General features: G+C 57.8%; 1 protein-coding gene across 4 annotated transcripts in view; it reads left to right on the top strand.

The window, feature by feature from the left end:
* MYO18A (myosin XVIIIA) overlaps positions 1-21,823 on the top strand; it is a 102,952-nt gene that overhangs the window by 70,926 nt on the left and 10,203 nt on the right. For 2 of the 4 annotated variants that reach the window (XM_049636706.1, XM_049636704.1), the window contains exons 20-39: positions 2,617-2,682; positions 5,657-5,785; positions 6,478-6,621; positions 7,006-7,095; positions 7,241-7,360; positions 7,563-7,674; positions 8,089-8,216; positions 8,498-8,652; positions 10,430-10,553; positions 10,640-10,840; positions 11,406-11,516; positions 12,240-12,344; positions 12,666-12,812; positions 13,191-13,304; positions 14,668-14,784; positions 14,958-15,041; positions 15,459-15,596; positions 18,485-18,670; positions 18,969-19,108; positions 19,935-19,979. In XM_049636706.1, the coding sequence (XP_049492663.1) occupies positions 2,617-2,682; positions 5,657-5,785; positions 6,478-6,621; positions 7,006-7,095; positions 7,241-7,360; positions 7,563-7,674; positions 8,089-8,216; positions 8,498-8,652; positions 10,430-10,553; positions 10,640-10,840; positions 11,406-11,516; positions 12,240-12,344; positions 12,666-12,812; positions 13,191-13,304; positions 14,668-14,784; positions 14,958-15,041; positions 15,459-15,596; positions 18,485-18,670; positions 18,969-19,108; positions 19,935-19,979 (2,456 nt within the window). The remainder of the gene's footprint in view (positions 1-2,616; positions 2,683-5,656; positions 5,786-6,477; positions 6,622-7,005; positions 7,096-7,240; positions 7,361-7,562; positions 7,675-8,088; positions 8,217-8,497; positions 8,653-10,429; positions 10,554-10,639; positions 10,841-11,405; positions 11,517-12,239; positions 12,345-12,665; positions 12,813-13,190; positions 13,305-14,667; positions 14,785-14,957; positions 15,042-15,458; positions 15,597-18,484; positions 18,671-18,968; positions 19,109-19,934; positions 19,980-21,823) is intronic. The other 2 variants (XM_049636708.1, XM_049636705.1) reach the window with 1 other exon arrangement.

Raw genomic sequence — 21,823 nt, 5'->3', positions numbered from 1 at the left:
TGGGCTATCTCTCAGCCTATCACTCCCCAGAGGAGCCCTGCAGACAGCCAGAGGGATCCTTGAGCAGAGGACCCCTCTTTCACTGTGCTCTGGCCTCAGGCTCCCAGCCTGACTCTGAAGGCATCTCAGACCTTCCCTTGGCTTCCCTAAGACGGAGAATGGGGCTGAATGAGGCAGAAAGCCCCCATCCCCTTGCCCCCTGAGTCACAGACCCATATTCACGGAGGCCTCTAAAACTTCTTTCCATCCAGGACTTGCCAGTGTCCTGGGCAAGCTTGCTGTGGATGTAGATGACCCAGCCCCCCTCTGTCTGACCCCTGACCTTTATTCCAGCCTCCCACTCCTGGCTACACCCAGCACCTTGTCATCCCTGGAAACACTTCACTTCAGAAATCTTAAATTCTAACGTGGCCTTCTCTGACCACAGCCCTCTACCTGTGCACCTCACTTCTCTCCTCTCAGGACACTTGCTCTTTGACCCTGTTGAGACCTCTCGCTTCTGGACCCCACTCCATTCCCTTCTAACTTTCCTTCCTTTTCCACTCAGCCTCAATGCCGTGGTCCAGACCTCCCATCACTTGGTCTTCGTCACCCTCAGCTCTCCTGAGCCTCCCATGGCCCCCGCCCCCCGCCCATGCCCCCCCCCCCACACACACACACAACACACACACACACTAGGGCCAGCCTCCAGGCATCTATGCTCCTCCATTTGGGACTTCCAAGAGCTGTGGGAGAAAATTATACAATTGGGTAGACTTGAAGTCCTACAGGTTCCTGGCCTCCAGCCTCAACGGGGCCCTTGACATGGCCCAGCAAGTTTTTCATATGCCCCATCCTTCCCTGGCCCCTATTCTAAGCTCCTTCCCTGCTGTTCCATTCTCCATCTTTCTCCTCAAATTTCCCCCTACCACACCTTCCCACATCATCCGCCCAGCAATTGACCTTGCCTCTAAATGCTAATAAAATTGAGGTTCCAACTTCCTCCTCTGCCTTCTGTACACTTCTCTTCAGGTGCCTCCTTCCTCAGCCCTCCTGTCCGGGTGGGAGAGGTAGCCCTCCCCTCATCCAGTCCCTTCCTTCTGTGCTTTGGAATCCATTCCTGGTGGCTCCCTGGAGGCCTGCTCCATCAGTGGTAATTGTTCTCTCTCTCTCCTGTTCCTTCAGCCTCTCCTTTTTCTGTCCACAGAGAAACATGCTGCAGACACTGTGCTCAGAAAGGAGGCTCCCGTCAACCCTCTCTCACCCCAGACTATTGTCTGTCACTGACCTGCCCCCGTCCCACCACCATCCATCCCTCCACCCTCAGCTGCCTAGATCCTGGCCCTGACACCCCGGGACTGGTCTCCTATTGCCCCGTGGCCTCCATGTTGCCAGCGCTAATGGGCACTTTTCTGTGCTTCTTGGCCCATGTGACTCTCTTGACAACTCTGTTCTTTTGGAAACATTCTCTGCTCTGTTTCTTTGCTGCCACTCCTGGCTTTGCTCTGGTCTCTCTATTCTTTCTTTCTTTGTCCCTCTGAGCTTCCTTTCTTCTACCTCCCCCTTCCTTTAAGACGCTCTCCCTGGATGTCCATGTTTTCTATTCTACAGCCTCTTCCTGGGCAACCTCATTCACACCCATCACTTCAACTACTGTCTACGTATTGACGACTGTCAAATCAATACCTGTAGCCCAGGCCTCTCTCCTGAACTTCAGACATGCATTTCTATCTAGCCGTTTTCTGGACTTCTCTACCTGACCTTATAACACCTCAAACTCAGAGCGTTCAGACCAAACTGATTCGATTCCATCGCCCCCCAAACCTCTTGCCCTTCCGTTTCCTACCTTGGAGAATGGCACCATTAACTGTTTAGCTACAGAAGTCAGAAACCTCAGTCGTCTACCCTGCCCTCTCACATGTGGCAAGGCTCTGCCTCCTTGACATCATCTGCATTTCCGCCTCATTCTCTTCCCTGTGGGTCAGGCTCTAGCCTCCCCTCTTATGAATTACTACAGTAACTGCCTAAGGGATCTCCGTCCATTCTCCCACCGTGTGCCAGCGGGATCACTGAAAAATGCAAATCTGATCATGTCCCTCCTTGAGAGAGCCCTCCATGGGTTCTCAAAGCACACAGGCGCCTCACCCTTTGGCTACTGCCCCCCTGTCTAGTTGCACCTTAGCTGCCCTATCCCCTTCACTCCTGCTGTACTCAACTGTCTGGTTTCCTTGGTGCATTCTTGTAGTCTCCAGGCCTTTGCTCATGCCCGTCCCTCTGCCCGAAATGCCTCGTCTCCTACTTTGGCTAATTCTTACTTGTAGCTAAAGACTCAACACAAGCAACACCTCCTCCAGGATGCCTTCCATGGTTCCCTTGTCTGACCTAGTGCCTCTCCTCAGTGTACTTCACTAATTCACTTGTTTCACCGCCCAACAAGACAACTTGTTCCTCTCGTAGTCATCTTTACGTCCCCAGCATCCAACACAGTGCCTGACACTGCAGATGCCCACTGAGGGTGCTTGTTGAATAAGTAACAGACTGTCTCAGTGGAGGATGGGAAAGGCTCGTGACTGGGCAGAGTCCTGCGTGGAGACGGGGGTGGTCCCTGGCCTCCCTGACAGGGGCATGTCTCTGCAGGCAGTGGAGGAGCTGCTGGAGTCCCTCGACCTGGAGAAGAGCAGCTGCTGCATGGGCCTGAGCCGGGTGAGTCGTCCCTACAGGAAGGCAGCTGGGCCGTCCCTCTCCGGTCACCCTTGTCCAGACAGCTGGCCCTTCCCTTCTGCCGCAAACTTGACTTTCCCTCCCTCTGAATAACTGGCTTGTTCAGTGCCGTGAACACCCCTGTGATGTCAGGAGGGAGTGAGTGGGTTGGAAGGTGGCCCTGAACTTGGCCTGAGTCCTGGTGTGGGGAGTGGGGGAGACAGAAGGGAGGAAAGCCGGACAAAGCGGGAGAGCAGGAGTTGTCCAGGGGACCCTTTGGTGAGTCATCCAGGGCCGCCAGGGTCCCAGAAGAGCAAGCAGGACACAGTGAGGCTGGGCCGGCACCACCTGCCCACAAGCCCGATTCCTCATCTGAATGGAACGTGGCATATAAAAGGCAGGCACGCCCGGTCTGGGTGCCGGTCTGCCGAACTGCTGTCAGGCGAGCGTCCCTCCAGCAGGCAGGAGCCCTGCGCGCCCCTCTGTCCTGAGACTTGACAGGTGGCATCCACGTATGTGCCCCGAGGGCTGTGGTGGGAGGGAGAGCATTTGGGAGCCACGAAGAGGGTTCTGAACCTGTCCACCTGTCAGCAGGGAAGGAAGGAACTCCGGGTCCCAGGGCTTCGTGGGGAGCGTGAAGTGGAAGGAGATGCTCGCAGAAAAGGCTCGGTGTTGCTTGTCCGCTCTGTTGTCTCTGTTCTGTATTCTGAGTCACAGTCTCACCCTTCCCTTTCCCGTCCCCTGGCTGTATCTGTGTCTCTGCTGGTTTTCCCTTTTCCTTGGGGCCCTGGCAGTTCCTGCTGGTCTCTTCCTTGGCTTCTGGCTCATCATTTTGTTTCTTTCTTTGTTCTCTGGGTCTTCTGTGGTCCCACTCTTTTTGTGTCATTTTTCTGGTTTAGGTCTCACTGTGTCTGACTCGACCTCTGCCATCCCCAACCATCTGTGAGCCCAGGGGCTGCCAGCTGAGTTTCCTCCCTGGGAAGCCTACAGTCCAAGGTTTCACTTCAGCCTCTTGGTCTCTTGGGCAGGCTCCTACCCCTCTGGCAGGCAGGACTGCTGCTGGCTGGCATTGGGGTGGCACTTCCTCCAAGGCACGTCTCGGGCAGGAGTGGGCCTGTGCAGGCTGGTCCTCTTCTCGGCTGCCATCTCAGACCCTCTGCTGCATCCCAGGTGCCTGGCCGAGACGGGCCAGCCCCAGGGCACACTCGTGCTCAGAGAGGAATTAGGGGCAAAGCTGGATGTTTGCTCACATCTGATTTGGGGGAGAAATTTCAGGGCTTCTAGGCTGTGGTTGGGCTGGCTGGTGAGCAAAGATTCCATGTGTTGGTTGCATTGCGGCTGAGGAGGCGGTCTCAGTCTGAGCCCACAGGACCCTGAGGGTTCAGGCAGGGTGTTTGGGGATCTGAGAGTCTCTTGAAATTTGCAAAATTTGTGTGGATGGGTATGTGGGGGAGGAGAGGGCCCCGAGCTTTCACCTAATACTCAAAAGGACTCTTAACCCCACTAACGTACAGCTGCTCGGAAGAGGTCTAAGGTTCCCTGCCCCAGTGCCTAGACCACCCTTTCTCTTCTCATTGTGAGACACTGAGAATGGGGGCCACTCTCCATCCCGTAACCCGCCACCTCCCTTCTTTGGCCCTAGTCGGACACCCACGTGCGCTGGCCACTAGCCCATGTGTCCACCTCTGGGGGGGCTTGGATATTCCCCACCCCCTGGTGGAGTCTCAGGCTCACACATTGTGGGAAATGAAGGCTCAGGTAGGGCTTGAGGCCCATAGGAGATCCCAGGCACTCAGCCCCAGCGTGGGATTTGGGGAAACATTGCAGAGGACCAAGCTGGCTTTCTCCTAGGCCAGCCCCAGGGGACTAAGTTTCTGTGGAGTCGCCAGAGGCAAAGCTTTCTCAGCAGAAAGTGTAGGCCCTCTCCCCACTTCTTCACTGAAGGAGGGGTCTGGGGATATTGGTTCTGAGTGTTTCCTGTGGAGTTCACATCTTCTCTTGGCCCCCAGAAAGGGAATTTTCTGTGTTCTGGGCAAGGTGGAGGTGGGCATATTCCCGGATATCCGTTTGCCCTCTGTGAGGATCCTAGAGTCTTTTTTCACCTATATATTTCCCCCTCTTCTTCTCTTAGCAGGGGAAATTTTACCCAGCCCCAGCTCAGACCACCAAAGAGTGAGAGGAAATGCTGGATGTAGGGGCGCCCAGCTGGTTCCTCTCACGTCTGCTCTCCAGCCCCCAAACCTGTACAACAGGTCCCTTGATGGGGCCAACCCCCGCCCACCCCACTGGCTTCTTCATGAGATGAAACCTGGGTGTGTGTGTGGGTGTGTGTGTGTGTGTGTGTGTGTGTGTGTGTGTGTGGAGGTGGGATGTTGGCACATGAAAGAGGAGACTGTCTAAAATGAAACTGAGTGGGGAGGGTGCAGGGAGGGTACCCCCTGCCCCTTGCCGCACCCTTTCTCTGCCCACGGCTGCTGGACCTTTCTCTTCTCACACACATTCCCCACCATCCACTTCACCTGATCCGAGGTGGCTGGAGCCTGTGGTGGGCCCTGCGGTGGGCTGTGGGCCCAGGGGGCAAGGACGGTGTTGCTGGCAGTCCTGGGGGAAGAAGCCACCATAGATGTTGCTGAGGGGTGTCCTGTCCCCGTTTGACAGTGGCCGCTTCATTTCCTTCTTGTCCCAGATTCCTTCCCTTTGACTTCCCTCTCCTTTTATCTCTCTTTGAAGTTAGATTTCCCACCCTACTCCTCTCCTTCCAAAACACCGCCCCAGCCCCCAGCCTGGGCCTCCTCCCTCAGCCATCCCGGGGCCTCTCCTTGCTCCTTCCCTCCTCTCTTGTTCCCTTGGATTTTCAGGTTCTTCCCAGGCCAAGGGCCCCCTCCCAGGCCCGCCCGTCTCCTGTGCCAGCTGCCTGTTCCCCTGCTGGGTTGCCTGGAGCCCATCACCCGCCTTCATCCGGCCTGCTTCTCCACAGGTGTTCTTCAGGGCTGGCACGTTGGCTCGGCTGGAGGAGCAGCGGGACGAGCAGACCAGCAGGAACCTAACCCTGTTCCAGGCGGCCTGCAGGGGCTACCTGGCCCGCCAGCACTTCAAGAAGAAAAAGGTCCCACTCCCCGGCCTAGGTGGCAGAGCTGAGTACCTGGGGTGGGGGCGGGGGTTCAAGGGGACATGCCGGCGCAGGAGGCCGGTCTTGGGGCCATGAGTTATTGTTAGCTGGGGGAGAAGAGGCACGGGCCTCCCAGGGCCAGCATGCCCTGGGCCGGGGCGGGGAATGGGCAGCTCCTGGGTGCCAGAGAGTGTGCTGGTATGCCCAGCTCTGGGGCTGTGTGGCCTGGTCCTAGGGCAGGGGTGGGGGGCAGGGCTTAGGGGAAGGTGGGCTCTGGATCATAGGCTGCTCCATGAAGATTAAGGAGCTGTGTCAGCGACTCCTTTTCTTATTAGCAAGTCCATAAAACAGCCAGCACCGCCGCCTCTTGTGTTTCAGCAAGATTAGGTTTTATAGCACATCTAGGCCAGGGTGCTGGAAATAATCAGGCAGCAAATAAAGCAGATGAAATTATTCCTAATGACGGCAGAGCGGTTAGTGCCCAGTGCGGTGCTCCCAGCGCCGGGCTCTCTGCCGCCCACTCTCTGAGGGATGGGGAGAGGCTGAGAGCCAGGGGTGGTGGAGGGAGTGTTTGAATGGGGTGGGGGCGGGGTGGTTCAACCTGGCCGCTGTGCTGCTGGCGGTGGTGGGGATCCTGGTTGCGCTTGGGACTGAGGTCCCTGTTGTGCACCACCCCCGCTCCAACTCAGATCCAGGACCTGGCCATCCGCTGTGTGCAGAAGAACATCAAGAAGAACAAAGGGGTGAAGGACTGGCCCTGGTGGAAACTCTTTACCACCGTGCGGCCCCTCATCGAGGTGCAGCTGTCCGAGGAGCAGATCCGGAACAAAGACGTACGTAACAGCCCGGGAAGGGCCAAGCCAATGGGAGAGGACAGGTTCATCCGTGTGGGCAAAAGCCTTGCCGGCTTGTCTTGGGCTCCCAAGTCCTCTTTATTTAGTCCAGAGAGCTGGTGTCCTTGAACTATGCCCATCAAACGGAAGGCATCCCTCTGGGGTGCTGGCTAAGCCGCTGGGTAGCCTCTCAGCATAAAATCGCAGGCATCCTTAGCATCTGGGGAAGGGTCCAGGGATAGGAGCCCCTGGGAGGCAGCGGCTTCCTATTCCCCGTGTCCTGGCCCGAGCTTCACCAGCTCCCTTCACCCCAGGGGTGCTGATTCCAGGCCCCAGCCTCCCGCAGTGCCTCTGGCTCACTTTGCCCTCTTTACTGCACCCTAGGAGGAGATCCAGCAACTGCGGAACAAGCTTGAGAAGGTGGAGAAGGAGCGGAACGAGCTTCGGCTCAACAGCGACCGGCTGGAAACCCGGGTGAGTGACTCCCAACACCAGGCCGACTGGCCACCTGTGCGGGGTGCCAGGCCTAGGAAGCGCCCCCCCCTCCGCCCCGCCCAGGGGTTCCAGCTGAGTGAGGCAGGCATTTCAACTGGTGGCCACTCCCTCCCCCCAACCCCAGATCTCAGAGCTGACATCGGAGCTGACTGATGAACGCAACACAGGAGAGTCCGCCTCCCAGCTGCTGGACGCAGAGGCCGCCGAGAGGCTCCGAGCCGAGAAGGAGATGAAGGAGCTACAGGTGAGGGCAGGGCCGGGGTGAAGACAGTCGTGCCAGTGACTACCACGCCCTGGTATCCATCCGCTCCCCCCACTGGGGACAGGTGGCCCGGCACCCCTGTCCACCCTGGGTGAGCACGTGACCGTGGTCTGCGTGGCTCAGGGCCCTGGCTGGTACCGAGTGAGGGAGTGGGACGGCAGCCTCACGCGCCTCCCCTCTACAGACCCAGTATGATGCGCTGAAGAAGAAAATGGAAGTGATGGAAATGGAGGTGATGGAGGCCCGTCTCATCCGGGCAGCTGAGATCAACGGGGAGGTGGACGATGATGACGCAGGTGGGTGTGAGCCCAGAGGAGCTCGGCAGTGGCCTGAGTGGCAAGCTTGATACCCACCCCTGGGCAGCCGCGCCCCTGGCCTGGGCCCATCCCCCATCCGTAGAGCTGGTGCAAGGCTCCAGTGAAAGAAATAGACGAGAAGGTAGAGGTGCCGGTGAACGTAGGGGATCATCATGGAGGGTTATGCAGCCGTGATCATGACAGTGTCTGAGGGCCATGGTCCGAGGGTCCCCGGGGAGAGGACAGCACACATAGCCACACACCCTCTCTAGTCTTTTCCTGGCTTGTGAGGAAGCTGTCACTCCAGAGACCTTTCTGAGTCCCTCTGGCCGATTCCACCTGCTTCGTGCCCTCTGCCCCTTCTCAGGGACGCTCAGCAGCTTGGTCCTCCCTTGTCTGCCCCCGACCCTGCAGGTGGTGAGTGGCGCCTGAAGTACGAGCGAGCCATGCGGGAGGTGGACTTCACCAAGAAGCGGCTCCAGCAGGAGTTTGAGGACAAGCTGGAGGTGGAGCAGCAGAACAAGAGACAGCTGGAGAGGCGGGTGAGGCTGGCGGAAGGAGGGCGGCCTGTGCCTGGGAGGGCCTTGGGGCCACGCGGAGCCGGCGAGCCCCCAGGGTCCACCTGTTAGCCTCTCGGTGCTGGGGACACCCAAGGGCAAACAACTGTTAGAGAGTGTCTTCGGTTCCCTGGATGTCCCAGACTTCAACCCACATCCCTGGGTCCCTCCCTCCCTCCCTCCCCCGCCTCCTCCTCCTCCCCTTCTCCGCCCATGCTTCCGGGCCCCTTGCTGGCTGCTGACCCTGTGCCCCACCTTGGCCCTAGCTCGGAGACCTGCAGGCCGACAGTGACGAGAGCCAGCGGGCTCTGCAGCAGCTCAAGAAGAAGTGCCAGCGGCTAACAGCTGAGCTGCAGGACACCAAGCTGCACCTGGAGGGCCAGCAGGTCCGCAACCACGAGCTGGAGAAGAAGCAGAGGAGGTGGGTGGGTCCCCCGCCCTGGGCACAGAAGACTTCCTAGAGCAACCCCAACAGGGCTCCCTGCCTCCCCCTCCAGGGAGGAGACAAGGAACGAGGGCCTGAATTGGGTCAGGGACCATGCCTGCATGGTCCCTTGTCCTGGAATGTGTCTCACCCCTGACCTCTGAGGAGCACTCAGGCTGCATCCCCACTGGAGGCCCGCTCGGGCCTTCGCTCTTGGACGTGCTCCCCGCAGTGTGTGCCCATCACCCTGCCTGGACCCAGTAGGACGAGCTCACCCAGGACCCGTGCAGAACGCACCCGCGGCCCTGCCCCTTGCCCCCACCCCGCTCCCCATCTCCCGCTTGCCTCAGCCACACAGACACCCTCTCCTGGCTAATGTTGTTAAACCACCGTGCTACTTCCATCTCATTATGGTAATGACACAAAGGAGGGGGGCAGCCCTCACAGGATAAAATCCAATCTAAATTAATTTCCCTGGCTGGGGATGGGAATGGGACGCCTTTATTAGCAACACCGGGGAACCCACACACCCTGGGAGCAGCAGGGTGCCCCAGGGAGCAGGAACAGCGCCTAGTTCCCCTCTGCAGGGGAGGGCCTCTCAGCAGAGGCCCCGGGTGCCTTGGTGAAGGAACAGCATCACACCCACGACCCTGGGGGTGAGCAGGGCAGAGGCGAGTCCTTCCAGTGACCCCGGGGTTACCCTTGGCCTCCTGGGCGTTCTGCTGTCCTCCCAGCTGGGCGCTGCTTGCAGAGAGTGAGGAGAGACAGATCTTACTCCTCCCTCCCAGCACCGCGCCTCTCCGCTTCCCTAGTTCTCTTCTGTACCCCACCCTCCCTTTCCCATAGAGGCGGGCGCCCTTAGCGGGACGCGTCTCCCGAGCACCCCGATGGCAGTGCCAGCCCGGCCTAGTTACTGTCTCCTGCTGCACTCCCTGCTGGGCAACTTATGAGGTTTCATTTCAGCTGCCCGGAGTTTCCTTACCTTTTTTTTTTTTTTTTTTTTTTTCAATGTGGGGTTGGGTTGGGGGGAGCCATTCAGTTTTCAACAGGAACCTCATTAGCTATTCAGGGAAGGTGTCAAGAGGAATTTCAGCAATTTGCTCCTTATTTAGAGTCACTGGGTGGGAAATAGGAGGCCAGGAGGTAGAGGAGCAAGGAAAGAGGCCTCGACCCTGGCCTGTGTGCCCATCGAAGCGCACTGCCAGCTGGGCACAGTGGGACTGCTGGCTTCCAGCCCGGCGTGGGCTGTCCTGGTGGTGACACGAGTTCTGCTGGGCCTGGCCAGAGGCTGGCACCCAGGGGTGGGGGCCAGAGCCAGCTGCTCATCTAGAGTGGCCAAGATGAACTGTGGAAAGTGAGTGAGATGAGGCAGGACGTCCATTTCTACCTATTTCAGTGCCCACCTGGCCCCTCGTTCTTGGATCTGTTGAAATGGAAAAGGTCAAGACAGCAACTAGGCAGAGTCTATCCACCTCTTCCCTGGAAGCTGTCTGTGGGTCCCTCCTAGGCCCCCCTGGTACAGGGGCTCCTTAGACCGGCACAGTGAAATGCCCCCATCCCAGACCAGGCTGCTCAGCAGGGCGAGGTGGCCTGACCTGTATCCTGGATGTTGCCTCACCCCTGCCCTATCCCCCTGCTTTCGGGCCGTGCGAGGCCGCCTCCGCTTGCATCCTGTCCTATGGTGGCCCTGATTCCTGGTGGCTTCTGGGTGCCGGAGATCCGGACTCTTCCCTGCGCTGGGGGAGCCACCTTGGCCATGCATGTTCCCTCACAGGTTTGACAGCGAGCTGTCGCAGGCGCACGAGGAGGCCCAGCGGGAGAAGCTGCAGCGGGAGAAGCTGCAGCGAGAGAAGGATGCTCTCCTCGCCGAAGCTTTCAGCCTGAAGCAGCAACTGGAGGTGCGTGGGCCACCCGCATCCGTGCCCCATCCCCATCACAGACGCGGGCTGGGCCCCGGCCGGCCTCATCTTCTCTTTTGCTCCAGGAAAAAGACATGGACATTGCGGGGTTCACCCAGAAGGTCGTCTCACTGGAGGCTGAGCTCCAGGACATTTCTTCCCAAGAGTCTAAGGATGAGGCCTCTCTGGCCAAGGTCAAGAAACAGCTCCGGGACCTGGAGGCCAAGGTCAAGGATCAGGAAGAGGAGCTGGATGAGCAGGCGGGGACCATCCAGATGTTGGAGCAGGTGCTACAGGGTTTGGCCGAGGGATGCACCAGCATCCCCCCCTCCCCCACCCCCACCCCCCGCCACTAACCCAGGGAATAGCCGGAGGAGGACAGGTTGCCATGTGCAGTCATTCATTCGTTCCCTTACTCACAAAATGTGGGGTACGCACCTGATCGGTGCCAGCCACAGTGTGAAAGTAATTAAGCTTTCACGTAGCTCTCCGCAAGAACAAATCTTGATTGAGCTCTAGCGTTCAGGGGTTCAGGATGCACAGCAGCCAGGAGGCCCTGAGCCCACCCAGCCCACCCCCCAGCCACCGTGTCAGTCCAGGGAGCTAGAGCCCGAAGGCCAAATGGAAGACCTACAGAATTGTCCCCACCTCTGGCAGCCTCCCCTGGGCCTGGGACAAACATCTAGTGAGGGAGTTCGGCTTCTGTGGAGAAGCTGGCTGCCACAGGAGCAAGGCAGGAGCACAGGGGTATTTCTGGCAGAGACCATCCCCACTCCTGAGCCCAGGGAGCACTGCCCGTCAGGGTGTAGCACTGGGGTCAGGAACCTGGTCCCTATTCCCAACCACCTCCAGGCCAAGCTACGTCTAGAGATGGAAATGGAGCGAATGAGACAGACCCATTCCAAGGAGGTGGAAAGTCGGGATGAGGAGGTGGAGGAGGCCCGGCAGTCATGTCAGAAGAAGGTAAGGTAATGGGCACCTACCCTGTCCCGTACAAACCCTGGTTCCCCCATCACTGCTTTAAAGGAAGGGGTTTAAAGTCAGTTGAGCGTACAACTCTTGATTTTGGCTCAGGTCATGATCTCACAGTTCATGGGATCGAGCCCCAAATTGGGCTTTCCACTGACAGTGCAGAGGCTGCTAGGGATTCTCTCTCTCTCTCTCTGCTCCTCCCCCACTCATTTGCGCCTGTGCGCACTCTCTCTCTCTCTCAGTAAATAAATAAATGTTAAAAAAAATAAAGTAAGGGGTTTTCTGTTTTCCTACCTTAGCCACACTGTCATCCATTGCCATTCTGGACCCGGAACCTCTGCTGGAGACCCTGGCATTGGCTGGGATGTGTGCTCTCGGGGTCGATAGAGAAGCTCAGTCCTTTGAGGCACGAATGCTCCCTGCTTTCTGTGCCAAGCGACAGCTCACTCTGTACCCCTCTGCAGTCAGCTAGCCTGACCCAGCAGGGCCTGCCCACTCCAGAACGAAGCCTCCCACTCAGAACGAAGTCCCTCCTCTCCCTCCCAGGCTGCTTTGAAACCCTAGGGACCCCAGACTTGGGGTCTGGCCCCTTGGGGTCCTCCATGCTCAGCCCGCCCCACAGTTTTCCCAGGGTAGGGGGATCCAGAAGGGAAGGGGACTGGCTGGAAGCAGACGCTGAAGGGACCGGTGGGCCTCTGTCCCCGGGCCCTGCAGTTGAAGCAAATGGAAGTGCAGCTTGAGGAGGAGTATGAGGACAAGCAGAAGGTGCTTCGAGAGAAGCGGGAACTGGAGAGCAAGCTCGCCACGCTCAGCGACCAGGTAAGTGTGGCCTGCTGGCGGGGCCCGGCCAACAGCCTGTACCATCCGGCCTTAAGGAGGCCATCTCAGGGATACAAAGCTGGGAATGGGGAGGGGGCTGGGCTCCGTAAAGCCCACCGTCATCGCGTGTATAACTGGGGTCATTACCACACACAGCACCCCCAGGCTTTTCTCACTGGCCGGCACGACCCTGGCACTTCCTCTGTTGTTACTTGTTAAGGGGACTCTCAGAATGAGGGCAAGAGTGAACCAGGGGCTTAGGGAAGATAGGAGGAGGCTCTGTGGTGGAACCCAGAGCCCCAGCTTCTGGTGTCCACCCAGGTGAACCAGCGGGACCTGGAGTCAGAGAAGCGGCTCCGGAAAGACTTGAAGCGCACCAAGGCCCTGCTGGCAGATGCCCAGATCATGCTGGACCACCTGAAGAACAACGCACCCAGCAAGAGGGAGATCGCCCAGCTGAAGAACCAGGTATCTTTACAGAGAGGAAGTCGGCAGCTCCAGGGGACTGGTTCTTTCTCCTGCTCCTGCCCCTCTCAGGGATTCTTGAGTCCTTGAGAAGGAAGGTAACAGGGAAGGGGGAGAAGCCACTTGTAGCAGCCAGACTCCTAGGATCTGTGCCTGCCATACAGCGTGACCGCCAAGCCCCAGGATGGCATGGATAGGTCCCCGTACCCACCCTCCCTGCCACAGCAGATGCCTGTGCGTGCACCCCAACACGCCACAGCCCCGGGGTCAAGCGAACAGAGCGCCTGGGCTCCTTCTCCCCTATGAGCACCCTGTACAGCCCTCCTGCTCCCAGGGAATGGCTGACGTCTCTCCCTGGGGCGGGGGTGGCTCTGTGTCCAGCTGGAGGAGTCAGAGTTCACCTGTGCAGCGGCCGTGAAAGCGCGGAAAGCAATGGAGGTGGAGATCGAAGACCTGCACCTGCAGATTGATGACATCGCCAAAGCCAAGACCGCGGTGAGAGACTGGGGTGTGCGGGCCAGGCTCGGGGGGGGCGGCTGAACCAAAATAGAGCTGTACCTGTGGCTCCCTTCCCCCCCAGACGGGGGCCCTGCCCCAGCCCACTCCCTTCACTCCAGGACCTCCTGCAGGGAGAGGGGGCCTCCCCTCCTTCGCCCCTCCCCACTCAGAGCAGAGGCCGGGAGGGGGGCGAGGTGGAAGAGGGAGCCAGCAAGGGCCCATCTCCCTGTTTAACCACCTGCCTGTGGGAGCTTGGCCGCAGGCCCCGACACCATAAATAAAGGCAGCTAATGTGGCTGAGGGATGTAAACAGGTGCCTAGAGATTAGCGGAAGCACCGATAAGAGGATGGGATGGCTCCGTTTCCCTCCTCTTCCCCTGGCCAGCCCACTGACAAGCCCAAGCGGCAGCTAATTAGAGCTTTTATTTAATGCTTCCCTTTTAATTCCCTACCTCTCCCACGGCCCATCCATCGGCCGGGAATTCATTACGGGGATGCGGCCACCAGTACCTCCTTGGGCAGGGAAGGGGGCAGCGGGGAGGCTAGGCTGGGCTCTGGGCTCCGCGGCCCCCCAGCTGGTCACCCATCTGCTGAGAGATGCCAATCTCCCGGGCTTGATTTATCCCCGTGACATTTGTGCTCCTCAGCAGTTTTCAGGTGAGTAATTCAAATTCTTTAATTGTGTTAAAAAAGACTGTTATAAAATTACCATTTTATTTAAATCCGAGTTAATAAATTTCTTGGCGGAGGCTTCCCCAGCTCCCCACAGCCCGGTAATAAGACGGATGGGGCAGAGAAGGAGCCAACGCAGTCATTTTGGTTTGGAATTACAGGCTAATAGATTCATTCATTTCCTGAAGCTGCTGTTGGCCGTCTCCTCCCCTCCCCCCAGGAGTGGACCGGCTGTGGGGGCTGGATGGCCTGGGAGCAGGCCACGGGGGGGGGGGGGGGGGGGGGGGGGGGGGGGGGGGGGAGAATGAGAATCCGAGCTAGCAGAGCTTCCCAGAGTCCAGGGGTCCTTGCCTGAGGCCTGAAGGGGGCAGAGTACCTTCAGGTTAGGGCCTAGATTGCTGGTGCCAGGATGATGGGTCATTTGTTCTGGGCAGACCTTTTCTGCCTTCTCATTAGCCTTCAAAGAGCTGCCAGAAAGCAGCTGTCATTTAGCCCAGGGTCTGCCCACGCTGCGAAGACAGCCTTTGTCTCAGCTGCCCGAGCGCCACGGGTCTGGACCAGTGCGTGGACCCGGCCCTGATATCACCCCCTTCCCTTTGGAGGTGGCATGGGGAAGTTTGGATTTGCCACCTGGTGCCGCCGGGCACTCGAGGCCCCATGCCCTCTGATCGGTCTTGCCTCCGTCCAGCTGGAGGAGCAGCTGAGCCGCCTTCAGCGTGAGAAGAATGAGATCCAGAGCCGGCTGGAAGAGGACCAGGAGGACATGAATGAGCTGATGAAGAAGCACAAGGCAGCCGTGGCTCAGGTGCCCCACCACACCCCGCGCCACAGACGCTGGCCCTCTGGTCCTCTTCCTAAGCGCCCCCCCCCCCCATGCCACTTCTCTTGGGAGTCGCGGGCCTGCACTCTATGTGCGGTGTGGTGGGCTGGGGTTTGTGTTCATGGGGGATCCTGCTTCAGCACTCACTCCTTTCCCAGGCCTCGCGGGACTTGGCACAGATGAATGACCTCCAGGCTCAGCTAGAAGAAGCCAATAAAGAGAAGCAGGAGCTGCAGGAGAAGGTGGGGACTTTCTCCCTTGGTAGAAAGAGGGTGTGGGGTCCCTGTATGTGGGGGCGGACCCCCAAGCCCGTTGGAAAGCAAGCGCTCCTCTCAGTTATTAGTAATCCACGCCGCCGCATCAATGCACGCGAAGGGCTAGGCTTGGAGCCATATCACCACGGTAGACATTTTGGCTTCAGCTGCCTCATTTCACATTTCTATTCCCTCTCTGGTCCTCGGCTTTCTCCTTTCCCTCCAAAGGGCAAAATCTGTGCCAGCATCGGGCCAGGTGGGGAATGCCTCTGGCTCGGGGCCCTGTCCTCCCACCTCCCCAGTGCATCCCTCCCTCCCTCGGCCCTCTGGTCACCATGGTGATCTTGCCCAGGCTCTGCCCCTCCCTTCTGGGCTCAGCTCTTCTCTTCCTGCCCCCACCCCCAGCTACAAGCCCTCCAGAGCCAAGTGGAGTTCCTGGAGCAGTCCATGGTGGACAAGTCCCTGGTGAGCAGGCAGGAAGCTAAGATCCGGGAGCTGGAGACCCGCCTGGAGTTCGAAAGGACCCAAGTGAAGCGTCTGGAGGTGGGTGCACACTTGTCCTGGTCCGTAGCCAGAGCAGGGCAGAGCTGCCCCGGCAGCTGGAGCCACGCATGCTCAGCTGCGCCGGGCAGGCCACGGACGCTCCTCAGAGGCCCCTGCCAAGCTGCCAGGCCAGCTGACGGGGCGGGTGCCTTCCCCCTGCCCGCCCCTCCTGCTCTCTGGGCACCGTGGAGCCAGCCTGCTTTACATTCTGTTTCCGTGCTTGCTTTCTGCCAAGGGACCAGAGCAGCTTAGCTTTTTGTCTTCATATTTTCCTCCACCATGAGCTCCCCCCGCCGGTCCCCTCACTCGCTCTCGCTCTGCTCTCCGGCAGGGTCATAAATATGCAGCGGATGGCGCCACTTCTGTGAGGGCTGAAGTCTGTTCTCTCATCTCACCGCGCTCGCTCTCTCTCTCCCTTCCCTTTTTTATTGCCTTTTTTCCTCACTTCTTCCCACCCTTCTTGTCTCTGCTTTTTCTCCTCTCTCTTTGCTTCTCTCCACGTCTGCCCCCTTCTTTTGCACTTCTCCTCCCCACCCTCTCCCCACTTCTTCCTCTCTGCCCATCCCATGCCTCCTCTCCCTCTGCTCTTCATCCTTTCCTTCAACCCTCCTCCTGTTCCTGTTCACCCCTCTCCTGCTCTGTCTTGTTATCCCTTCCACCCGTGGCCTCCATACTCCACATCCAGTCCTCTCTGCTCCAGGCTCCGGAAGCCGGCGCGCCCAGCCCCACCCTCCCCGGTAGAGCAGGTGGGAAGAGAGAGGCAGGCAGAATTGTCTCTGGGTGAACACTCCCCTCGCCCTATTTTTAAGTTCTCCTCCTCCCGCTCGAGCTTGTAGACTTGTAGAAGCACCTCCAGGTCTCCATGAGAACTGTGCTCATGGGCGTGCATGCCAAGGAGTGTCCCTGCCACCTCCCCGGCAGCCCCTCAGCCCGTGAAGCAGGCACCAGGGAAGGGATGGAAACAGGTGACTCTGGAGCTGGCAGTGGGCATTGAGAGGGCATTAGTACCCTTGACCCGGGAAGGGAGTATGGCCGAAGCTCCCAAGATGAGGTCACAGTCCTCAGGAAAGCTAGGGAGAGTTAGGGGAGACCCAGTGATGTTCCTCAGCTACACACCACAGCCTCAGCACAGCTGGTAATATCTTGACCCCCATCTTGCATACAGGAAGGGTTAAATAGGTTGCCTAAGGTCACAAAGCTATCGAGGGGCAGGAGAAGCCATTGATCCGGTGGCTCTGGGGCAGATCTGTATACTTGTCTCCTTTCCTTGTCGACCTCAGTCCCTTTCCTCGGCTCTCTCTGTTTCCCTTCTGCTCAGAAGAGCAGTCTTGTAGTTTAGACGCACAGAATGTTAAACACAAATGGCCCTTAGAAATCATATAGTCTAGGGGCACCTGGGTGGCTCAGTCAGTTAAGCGTCCAGCTTCGGCTCAGGTCATGATCTCATAGTTCTTGGGTTCGAGCCCCGCGTCGGGCACTGTGCTGACAGCTCAGAGCCTGGAGCCTGCTTCGGATTCTGTGTCTCCCTCTCTTCTGCCCCTCCCCCACTCATGCTTGCCCGTGCGCGCGCGCGCACGCGCGCGCTCTCTCTCTCTCTCTCTCTCTCTCTCTCAAAAACAAATAAAAGTCAGAAATCATATAGTCTAGTGCTGTTATTTTAGAGACACAGAGGCTGGGGGGCCTGGGGTGGAGACCCCATGGCCAGTCCGCAGTAGAACCAGAAGCAGGTCCTTCCCTCATGCTCTGCCGCAACCTCCAGGTCATTTCTTGCGCAACGTCCTATGGCCCGGGAGGGAACGATGTATTCAGTTTCTGGAGGAAGAGAGATTCATCAAGCTTAGAGGGATGGCTTTGTGCTTAGAATCTGATGACTGTTTAGTCTCCTACCTAATCCAGGAACTCTCATAAACCATTCACCTCCAAGCACAGGATCTAGCTTTTGGAGCTGCTGGGTTCAGAGTCCCTGAGGGAAGTCCTGCTGACTGTGGAGGCCCCACCCATGGTATCAATGTGGACAGACCCAGGCTGTAGCCAGAGGGTTCCTCCGACCTTGGTCGTGATGATGATGATGATGATGATGATGATAGCACCTTTCATCATCCCAAGTGCCTTCACATACTTTACCTTATTTAATATTTAAAAGACCCTGGGGGTGGGGAGGGGCATGACTTGATGGCTCAGTCAGTTAAGCATCTGACTTTGGCTCAGGTCATGATCTTGCGGTTCGTGAGTTCGAGTCCTGCATCGGGCTCTGTGCTGACAATTCAGAGCCTAGAGCTGTTTCGGATTCTGTGTCTCCCTCTCTCTCTGCCCCTCCCTCGCTCATGCTCTGTCTCTCTCTTTCTGTCTCTCTCTCTCTCTCTCAAAAATAAACAAACATCAAAAAAAATTTTTTTTTAAAAAGACACCAGAGGACTGCAGTAGGTGTTATTCTCCCATATTACAGAAGATAAAGGAAGGGGGCACCTGGGTGGCTCAGTCTGTTAAGCATCTGACTCTCAGCTCAGGTCATGATCTCACAATTCATGGGTTTCAGCTCCGTCTTGGGCTGAGCTGACAGTCTGGAGCCTGCTTGGGATTCTGTCTCTCCTTCTCTCTGCCCCTTTCCTGCTTACTCTGTCTCTTTCTCTCTCTCGCTCTCGTTCTCGCTCTCTCTCTCAAATCAATTAATTAATTAATTCATTTATTTATTTTAAAAAAGATAAAGGAAGGCTCTTCAGAGAGCTTTAATTCTTGCCCACCTAGCAGACCTAGCAGCGAGTGGTGCCAGAGTGGTGCCAGCAAGTGCCAGAGCTGGACCCCAGGCCTCCTGACTCTGGAGTCTCGTCAGAGCCACACTCTCGTCTCTGACTAGCTGGTGGGCTTCTCTTCCCTACCTCCCCCTCCAGAGCCTGGCCAGCCGGCTCAAGGAGAACATGGAGAAGCTGACTGAGGAGCGGGATCAGCGCACAGCAGCTGAGAACCGGGAGAAGGAGCAGAACAAGAGGCTACAGCGGCAGCTCCGCGACACCAAGGAGGAGATGGGCGAGCTCGCCAGGAAGGAGGCCGAGGCGAGCCGCAAGAAGCATGAACTGGTAACGTGCCAAAACCCGCAGGGCCCCGAGCAGGCAGCTGTCTGGGTGCACGCCTCCCCTGGGCTGGGGTGGGGGATGGGCCACAAAGAAACGAGAGTTTAGATCTCTGGAAGGAAGAGGAACACGTCCCAAGGCCAGGCCAGAGGGCCGGGGGCAGTGCCCGAGTCTCCATCTGGCACTCCATGGCGCCTCCATGGCGCTTCTTCCCGGCCTGGAGAGACTTGCAGCGGGCTTTCTCTAGAGCAGCCAGATAGAGACTGGCCCTCCGGTGAACTCGACTGCCCCCTCTCCCTCCTAGGAGATGGATCTGGAGAGCCTGGAAGCCGCTAACCAGAGCCTGCAGGCCGATCTCAAGCTGGCATTCAAGCGCATTGGGGACCTGCAGGCCGCCATCGAGGACGAGATGGAGAGCGATGGGAATGAGGACCTCATCACCAGGTGAGGGGGCCTCTGTGGCAGCGGCGGCCGCACCGAGGCCCTCTGACCACCTGTGGAGCAGGCCACGAGGTAGAACAGCTTCAGTCTCTGTCTCCCTGCCACTGAGCCACCAGCCCACCTTTCCCTCATCGCCAGACCCCAGCATGGACCCTGTCCTGTAATGACCGAGGGCAGGACCGGTGCTTCCCCGGGTGAGATGCCCTCCCTCCCCCTCCCTGTCCTCCCTCCTCAGGCCTCCCGGGAACCTGGCTCTCCAGCTCTGCCTGTTCACAATGAGTTATTCCCCCGTTTAGCTGCATTTCCGATGGCGCCTGCCCTACTCTGGGGAAAGCAGAGATTTAAGGCCCATGGTACCTTGTTACCATGCCAGAGATTTTCTCTCATAAAACCCACCCAGGGAATGGTTTCGGAGAGAGAGATTTATAGTCCTAGGCTCAGGAAGAAGTCACAAGGCAGGTAGACCAGCAGTTCTGGAGGGTGAGGGTCAGGCCCTGGAGAAACTCCGAAGGCTGCCTTGGGCGGACCCCCACCCCCAGACCTGCCCCCTTCCTGCTTGAGCACTGATGCCCCATCCTGCAAGTGGGTCCTCGCCCACATAAGAAGCCTGCTCCTTGGGGGCAGAGAAAAAGTGCCCCGGGGCGGCCCAGACCTCCCTCTGAGGATACACTGTCACTCACCCCACCCCCCCTAGCTGGTCTCAGCCAGCCAGAGCCATGTCTTGCTCAGGATGTCCACCTTGGCCGAGAGGTCCACCCTTGCTTTGCCCACTGGTTTTCCAGTCTTCTTCTTCTGTCCCCCTAGCCCACCATTTTCTTTCTGTTTCCAGTTTGCAGGACATGGTGACAAAGTATCAGAAAAGAAAGAATAAACCGTGAGGACTGGGGCGCAGGCGCTCTCTGCCTCTCCTTCTGTGGTGTCTAACTGCCCCTAACACTGGCTTTCACCCAGGGTCCCCACTGCATGCCGCACGTGGACACGGCCTCTTGCACACTCTCCAAGCTGGTCTCACGCTAACACCACTGACTCTGCCCTGAGGGGAGGCAAGGCCAGGGCAGTGAGGCGCTACCCCAGGAAGGTGCAGGCTGGCGCTCATGCCCATGGTGTGCAGGACGGGGGCTCCATCAGAAAAGAGAGCTCAGCCTCATTCGGTGGTACCCACAATCTGCCTTCCTGAGCTCCAGCCCTCTCCTTCCTCAGAAACCAAGCCTCCCAGCCTATTTCTCTGGGGAAAAGTCTGTTCGGGCTGGATTTTTCCATACCCTGGGGCTCCTTTGGAGCCCAAGCTACCCAAAAGAAGCGGGTATGTTTCATTTTGAAAGGTCCACCACCTTCTGGTGGCAGACAAAGGTACAAGGTGAGGAGCATCTAGCAGTTACTTGTTTGGGGAAGGCATCCAGGCAGCTAATCACAGCCCGGGAGCAGTGGCAGGGGGGAGGGAACTGGCAAGAGAAGGGAACGCAGCCAGATGTGTTTACTTTACTCCCTGCGGGCGCCTTGGGCACAGGGAGGCCCCAGGCATTTGTGCTGGTGCCTGTCTGTCAGGTGGCAGGGAGCCCAGCATATCCGCCCTCTCTCGATTCTTTCTTTCTGGGTGGGAGCTGGACGGCCGGTGTGAGATGTGCAGGCCTTCAGGCGGATCGGAGTGATCCTCCGTCAAGTTCGTCAGGGCTGTTTGTTTGGAGGTTGTTTTTTTAGCGTGGCATTGGATTTCCTCCCCCTACTCCCTCTGGCTTGGCAGGCCTCCTCCCCTGGCCAGGATGGGCTGGCGGCCGCGCAAAGGACTCCGTGAGAGCTAATGATAAATGTAATAGTGTGTAACAGTGATAGAGGGCCGCTGGAGCCCGGTTGTCACACACAATTAATATCCCTCGCCATTCTGTCTCCGTTTGTTTGTTCCCCCGCGATTCGGCTCCCAGTTAACTAATAGCACATGAGCCTGGACATAAATTGTATTTGACTCGAGGTTTAATTCCGACCATTTAAAATTTCAACTGCCCCCTGAGCCTGCCTGCCCCTGGAGTTTGTTTACGGGCCTGATTATTTAAGAAAAAGAACCTAAACATCATCTATGTGCTCGAAACTAAAGGGAAGGTGAGGGCAGCCAGGCCAGCTTCTCCACCCGTTTGCTGCTCTGAATGTAAGGAGGGAAATTCGTATTCTGGGTCCACGACTATCTGTCCCCTGTGTGTTCTAGCCCTGCCATCCTTGGACTGTAGGAGCTTCGAGGGCTGATAAAATGCGCATTTAAGATCATATTCTAAACCATTTCCAGGCATGGGCACGTGCGTGCATGCATGAGTACACACACACACACACACACACACACACACACACACACACACCAGTGTGCACTCACGCAGGCGCACTGGGGTGTGCAGTCCTAGCCACAATCCTGCTGATGGCAGAGGTGGTGTGGCTTCGTCCTCAGCAGCTCTGGGCCCCAGCTCCAAGTTATCGAGCAAGCCAGTGAGTGAGTGTGCTAAGGCGGGCAGAAAAATAATGTTTCGATTTACTTAGAGATACAGTTGTTATTGCCATAACCTTAATGAAAGCAGTAAACAGTGCAGTATTAGGGGAGATTTATACAGAAACACTTTTAACATGTAGACATAGATTTTGCGATGCATACAGCACCTCCTTTCTAAAGGCAATCAATATGGTTATGAACGGTGGTGATAAATTACAGGCTCTGAAGCTAGAGAAGGAGGTTTTTTG

Source organism: Panthera uncia, chromosome E1 (genome assembly GCF_023721935.1).
Source record: "Panthera uncia isolate 11264 chromosome E1, Puncia_PCG_1.0, whole genome shotgun sequence".
Classification (NCBI taxonomy): domain Eukaryota; kingdom Metazoa; phylum Chordata; class Mammalia; order Carnivora; family Felidae; genus Panthera; species Panthera uncia.
Note: the sequence above shows the minus strand (reverse complement) of the source record. Positions and strands in the feature narration are given on the sequence as shown.